Source organism: Miscanthus floridulus, chromosome 1, assembly GCF_019320115.1.
Source record: "Miscanthus floridulus cultivar M001 chromosome 1, ASM1932011v1, whole genome shotgun sequence".
NCBI lineage: Eukaryota > Viridiplantae > Streptophyta > Magnoliopsida > Poales > Poaceae > Miscanthus > Miscanthus floridulus.
Window position 1 is genome coordinate 152,917,865 of NC_089580.1, and position 6,746 is coordinate 152,924,610.

Below are 6,746 nucleotides of genomic sequence, written 5' to 3' on the forward strand. Positions count from 1 at the left end.
CCCGTCTGCACGAAAAGACAGCGTAGCAGAGACGGAATAGGGGCTCTGCGAAGAGCTGATTAGAGCAAGGGCGGAAGAGTCCCAGGCGAGAACAATCCATCCTGCATCGCGGCAGATGTGTTCAGAGAGGCGCACTGGGAGGAACGAGCGAGCTTTCACAGCGGAAAGGGAGGAGAGCTTGGTTTCCTGGAGACCGGCTATGGTGGGCGCAACGCTGATGAGCTCGGAGAGGACATCATCACATTTATCGTCCTGGCTGAGACCGCGGATGTTCCAAAAGAGCAACGAGATCGATTTATGCATAAAAAAGAAGAGACACCAGGAGATAACACAAACTGGACTCCATTGACGGCACAAGTGAGGTGTACAGATTACATGGGCCACCGCTAAACCCATCCATCACAACAACAACATTGGGTAAGGGGGTAACAGGTTACACTCAAGTGTATAGTAAAAAGAACAGTTCATAAAACTGTCAGCACCTTCACGGTGCATCTTCAATTTATTATTATGGAGGCCTTCGTTCACCAAGCAGTCATGGGTAGACCTCGATGACCGATAGAGGAGTGCCAACAACGGGCAGGATTTTGTAGTCTTTGAATCCAGCTTCATTGAAAATCTTCTTCCACTCTTGCTCGTCGCGCTCAGCTCCATTAACCGACATAATATACAAATCAAACATAACTTGTGTCTCTAGATGCTTTATGTTTGGCTCCCCATATCCAACTACCATGTCCAGGATTAGTACCTTCCCTCCTGCATCCCGTGGAGATATGGCTTGCTTGCATTTCTTCAATATCTTGACACAGTCATCGTCACTCCAGTCATGTAAAGTTGTCTGGCATAGGTAATCATCAAATTAATCGATAGGTAATGAAGAAAAGGGTCTTTGGTGTTTGGATTCAAAGATAATAGCACATTTATGATGTCAGAGCCCTTTACTTCTACTCCATTCGTCCCAAATTAAGAGTTTGTTTGGCAATGCTAGAACGACTCCAATTCTATGCTAAAACGTTAGAATCACTGCCAAACACAAATATTACGTAGCCTTTCGTTTCATAAACAGTTGAAACGATTCTTCTATTTTGCACTACACATGTGAAACGGTCCTAGACACTAGTTTCGAAGGATTCCGTTTTGGTGCTTGCTACACATAGAGGCGGATCTATGCACTAGGTAAGGAGTGCAGGCGCACCCACCGAAAAACAAAAAAAACAATGATTATGATAAATTTTTTACCATATATGCATCCCTATAAAAATGTATGCACTTACAAGGTAAGCGCACATTCTCAAATTTTCTCTAGCTCCACCCCTGGCTATACACTAGCGACTATGGTCTGTTCGCTTGAACTTATCAGCCGACTTATCAGCTAGAATCTACAGTATTTTTCTTGAATTGTCATTTTTAAGTGCAACAAATTATGATGGATTGTATTTAAGTTGTTCGTTGTCCACACAAAGTTTGGAATTTTTTTTGAAGCTTATTTTCATTTATATGATTTTTTATGTAAAAAGAATCTTGTGGGAATAAGGATCCAAGCTCATAACCAAACGGTTTTGTAAAGTCATTCTGATTCATCACCCAAAACATTTTATGAGATAATCTAGATCTGAAACGTTTCTAAAAAAAAATCTAGATCCCTATGAAACACAACCTAAATTAACTTATAGAGTTATCTTAAGTCAAACTATTTTAAGCTTAATCAAATTTATTTAAAAATAGCATTAAGTATTTATAATACCCAATTAGTATCACTAATACATCATGACATATATTTTTAATATATAAGTGTTTGATGTTATTACTCTTTTCTATAAAGTTAGTCAAGTTTAAGATAGTTTTACTTAAGGTGATGGAGTGAGCATCTCATGCAAGACAAGAAAAAGGAGTCAAATTTGAAGTTCGACATGGATCTCAAAATGCAAATACAATGAAAAATGGAGGGAGCAGTCAGCAGTGACGGATGTACCTTGAGGAAAACAGCGGTTGCAGGTGGAATACTCTCAAACATATTGCCTGCGACAAACTGCACGTTGCCATCAGATGGAGCACCAGCGACAACGTGCGGGAGGTCAAGCACGCTGCACTTGAGGTGCGGGAAGGCAGCGGCGATGATGGCGGTGGCGCCACCATGCCCACCGGCGACGTCGACCAACGAGTCGATCCCATGAAACACCTCGCCGCACTCCCTGAGCACGATTGGCATCAGGAAGCGGCTGTCCTGGACCATGCCTTTGTGCAGTAAGGCGTTTACGTCGTCAGCGTGTTGCCAGATTGTCGCGGTTGTCTGGCGGAACGCCAGGGCATAAGGGGACGGCTCGTTCTGCTCCTGCCGGAGCCACGCGCACATGCCCAGGGTGTGCGGGGCGACAGCGATAGGGTGGAGCGCCAGGCTCAGGAAGGAAGCCAAGGTCGCCGAGCTCACCTCGTCGCTGACGAGGAAGCGGGAGGCTGCCGTCAGCCTGTAGACAGCTTCGCCCGACGCGTCGACGGTTGGATCATCACCGCTGGTTGGTGGTTGCTGGACGCTGAAGGTGCCGAAGACGGTGAGCGCGCGCATGACGCTGCGTAGGGCGCGAAGCTTATTTGGGTGGAGCGCAGTCTCAGCGAGGATCTGGGGGAGGGTGGCGCCGCCGCCGTGGTGGTGGATGGCGTCGGGGATGCGGAGGTCCAGCGCCACGGCGAGCGCCATCGATTTGGTGTAGCACAGGGACTGGTGCCAGAGCTCGACGTAAACTTGGAGCGAGTCCTGGCTGCTCTCCTCGACGAGTGCCATCGCGTCCACGTATCTATGTCCCGTATCTATATGCTGCTGGCTGGCTAATTCTGGTTCTCGATTGCTAACGCTAGGCAGTTTATATAGTGTTCTGCTTGATGAGGTGCTCTAAAAGTCTAAACATGTGTTAATTCTCTCATATATAAATAATAATTATGAAATTGATATATATCGGCGACAGCGGCGGCATAAGTGGAGTGCTCCAGAGAGCGATGGAGGGAGCGGCTCTAACAAACTTGCGGTGTTGGAAGGAGCGGCTCCAATGAACTCGGTGTGGTGGACGCCGGTATCTTCAAGGGCAGGAGGGCGAGAGGGAGAAAGGAGGAGAAGGTGTAAGACTGCAAAGATCCACACCTTTGGTTTTCCATCTAATGACTAAAAAATCTAACAGATACAGGCCATCTAAATCTATTGGCAGATATAGCAATTTCTATAATAGTTCCGCGCTTTCTTTTACTGCTGAATCTGTTTTATTATGAAATGTACTGAAGCCAAATAAAACTCTTTCACTAGTGAAGCTGAGCTGTACTAAACATACATCCATTACTACAAAAATAATTTGTAGCAACACTCCTTTTTTATAGGGATGACTCTATATTGAGCCGCCCCTACAAATGGTGGCCAAATAAGCCGCCCTTACTACAAATGGTGGCTAAATGAGTCGCCTCTACAAATTCATTTGTAGGAGTTGTTGGTGTTATGAGCCGCCCCTACAAATGGCTTGATTTGTAGGGGTGGCCCGGATTTGTAGATTGCGCCATCTCTACAAATAAACGTCGAATAATAAAAATTAAGCACTAAAATTTAAATTTTTTCAAATGGCCTCGGATGGAGAAATAACCAAAATAAAAGTTGTAGATCTCAAAAAGTTATGAAACTTTGTTGTTTACAAATTTTTCATTTGAAATCATTTATTCCTTTAAAATGCTGTTTTAAATTCAATTTTAAAACTGTTGAATAACTCTTATTTCTCTTTTTAATCTGTGGCTAAAACTTGTAACTAGTTTTTCTCCCTCATACTAACTTCAAATTTAATGATTTATCCCTAAAAATTTCTAAAATCATGCTCTATCAATTTATTGTGTTCTTACATCTATTATTTTATCCATCTTTCATGTGATTGTGTTTTATCTATTTGAATTTTAAATTTTAAAAAATAGCAACTTCAAATGTCATTTTAGGACACTAAACAATTTTTACTGAAAAAGTCATGAACATAAAAGCTATAGAACTCATCAAGATCTACAACTTTTATTTTGGTCATTTCTTCATCCGATAAAATTGTAGTAACATTGTTCATAAAATTTACATCTATCTTATAGTTTGTGTATGTAACATTTGTGAACAATGTTACTACCATTATGTCGGATGAATAAATAACCAAAATAAAAGTTGTAGATCTCAAAAAGTTACGAAACTTTATAGTTGACAACTTTTTGATTTGAAATCATCTTATCAAGGAAAACTTTGTTTGAATTTCTTAAATTTGAAATTCAAAATTTTTAAACGACCTCAGATGGAGAAACTACAAAAATGAAAGCTGTAGATCCCAAAAAGTTATGAAACTTTGTAGTTGATAACTTTTTGATTTGAAGTCATCTTGTTAAGGAAAACTACGTTTGAATTTTCAAAAATTTGAAATTTAAATTTTTTAAATGACCTCGGATGGACAAACAACAAAAACAAAAGTTGTAGATCTTAAAAAGTTATTAAACTTTATAGTCGACAACTTTTTCATTTAAAATCATCTTGTCATAGAAAATTACGTTTAGATTTGTCAAATTTAAAATTCAAATTTTGTAAACGATCTCGGAAGGAGAAACTACCAAGATAAAAGTTGTAGATCTCGAAAAGTTATAAAACTTTGTAGATGACAACTTTTTCATTTGAATTCGTTAAGAGCCTCTAACAATTAATTTATGCTCAAGTTAATATAATATGTAGGGAACTAAAATATAATATAAATATGAGTGAGTATTGGGTGGAGTGGTTAGAGGAGGAAAAACGCGAGTCCGAGGTCACCTGTTCGAACCTCATCGGCTGCGTAAGCATGCGAATGTACGAGAAAAAATGCGCTACAAATATTTAACTGCCTCTAGAAAACCAATTTGTAGTCACCCCTACAATCTGGCATTTGTAGCCACCTTTGTTAGGTGCGGCTGCCGCCCCAAAAAAATCCCTGCTGTATTAGTGAGCAAGTTTCTCGACTTTCTCGGAGCCGCCTTTGGTGCCTCACTATTCTTCCTGTTATTTTTTTCGTGTGACGGAGAATATGTTGGTAATAAGGTCAAAGTTTTCTACACATGTGCCAAGAAAAATTGTCAGTTTGGCAAGCACATGGTCCACGATCATGCCTCGGTTTCAAACAGGCAGGGATAAACTATCGGCGGCAGCGGATTAAAAAAAAAAAACACGAGGGGCAGCGGCGAGATCCCAGGATTGACTGGAAATTAAGTAGCGGAAATAGATTTTATGTGAGACCTGATTGGAGGGGGAAAACGCATATAGCCATGAAATTAAGTAGCGGAAATAGATTTTATGTGAGACCTGATTGGAGGGGGAAAACGCATATAGCCATGCAGGTCAAAACATGTGCTTTGCCGGTCAAGCATTTGTGACATTTATTACTAAGCAGTGACAGTGGTGCAGACCACCGTCTTCTTTGTGCGCTTTGCCTCGAGGAAAGCTGAAGGCCTGTTTGGTTGGCAAATTTTTTGGCGAAATGCTACTGTAGTATTTCCGTTGTTATTTGACAATTAGTGTCTAATCATAGTCTAATTAAGCTTAAAAGATTCGTCTCGTGGATTTCATCTAAACTGTGTAATTAGTTTTATTTTTTATTTATATTTAATGCTTCATGCATACGTCTAAAGATTCGATGTGATGAAGAATCTTGAAAAATTTAGCAAAATGAAGTGAAACTAAACTGGCTCTGACTAAAACCATCAAGCGACAAAGACTGCCGCTTGCTTCAAGTCGCACACCGAGAAAGACCATCTAAAAGTCTGCGAGTCGCGACACCGGCCGGCCGACCAGCGACTGCATGCTCGTTTGTTTCGGTGTGACGTACAACGTCCTAGGCGATGTGCAGATTGGCGCTCACAGATCGCGCTCCAGGAGTTTTATAAAACGATCTTTTATTTTTCAGTAAATATGTCCGTGCGTTGCAACGGGTTTGTTATGCAGTCATGTAGACAACTTGTGGCTCACGGATTTATTCAGTAACTACGTCATATATTTCAATTCATACCGTGACCTTGCCTGATGCTTAGTACTGTACATGTAACTCTTGTTAAAATGAGACGCTTAGAGATTTATCGATGCTCGCGTCTCCTTGCTTTTCATGTATCCTTTACCAGCGAGTAGCCTAGCAAAGCAAGCAACGGCACTACGAATCCTCTCCTTCTGCTCCCTGCCGGCTGCACGCTTGCCTCCCCCAGGCCACGTCCTGGTTTCGAAGGCCGTATGAGCGACGAAGAGCAGCTTTGAAGCCATGCCAGGAGTTGGAGTTCGGTTTCGACAGGAGAGAAAAGGCTGATTGATTTTGCACGTAGGGTGATAGTGTACGGACGAAAGAGGACGACGTTGGAAGTTACATCGTGGTTTTCATGGGACAGGCGTGCACTACGTAGAAAACGATTTTTAGCAATGGATCGATTTTTTTATAGGGGCGGCTGGTTATGGAGCCGCCCCTACAGTGGTGTGTTCGGGTGCCCAGACACCAGCCGCTCCTACAAATGGAACAGCAGAGGCGGCTGGTGTTACGAGCCGCCCCTACAAATAGGGTCTGATTTGTAGGGCGGCTCAATCACCAGGTGCCCCTGGAAATTCTATTTGTAGGGGCGGCTGGTGATTGAGCCGCCCCTAAAAATGGCCCCGTATTTATAGCTCCTATTTGTAGGGGCGGCTCAATCACCAGCCGCCCCTACAAATGCGCCCCATATAAAACTGAGGCAGCACCTTCTTC

General features: G+C 42.2%; 1 protein-coding gene across 1 annotated transcript; it reads right to left on the reverse strand.

Moving 5' to 3' along the window:
- Positions 1 to 326: 326 nt before the first annotated feature.
- LOC136498178 (5-pentadecatrienyl resorcinol O-methyltransferase-like) lies at positions 327 to 2,825 on the reverse strand. Its single transcript, XM_066494138.1, has 2 exons — positions 1,973 to 2,825; positions 327 to 838 (listed from the first exon to the last, which is right to left on the reverse strand). The coding sequence occupies exons 1-2, from the start codon at positions 2,777 to 2,779 to the stop codon at positions 536 to 538; spliced, it is 1,110 nt and encodes a 369-aa protein (XP_066350235.1). The 5' UTR covers positions 2,780 to 2,825; the 3' UTR covers positions 327 to 535.
- Positions 2,826 to 6,746: the final 3,921 nt, after the last annotated feature.

Coding starts and splice junctions, on each gene's coding strand:
- LOC136498178 (XM_066494138.1), bottom strand. CDS start 2,779: ATGGCACTCGTCGAGGAGAGCAGCCAGGACTCGCTCCAAGTTTACGTC. Junction 839..1,972: donor CAACCGCTGTTTTCCTCAAG/GTACATCCGTCA, acceptor TACCTATGCCAG/ACAACTTTACATGACTGGAG.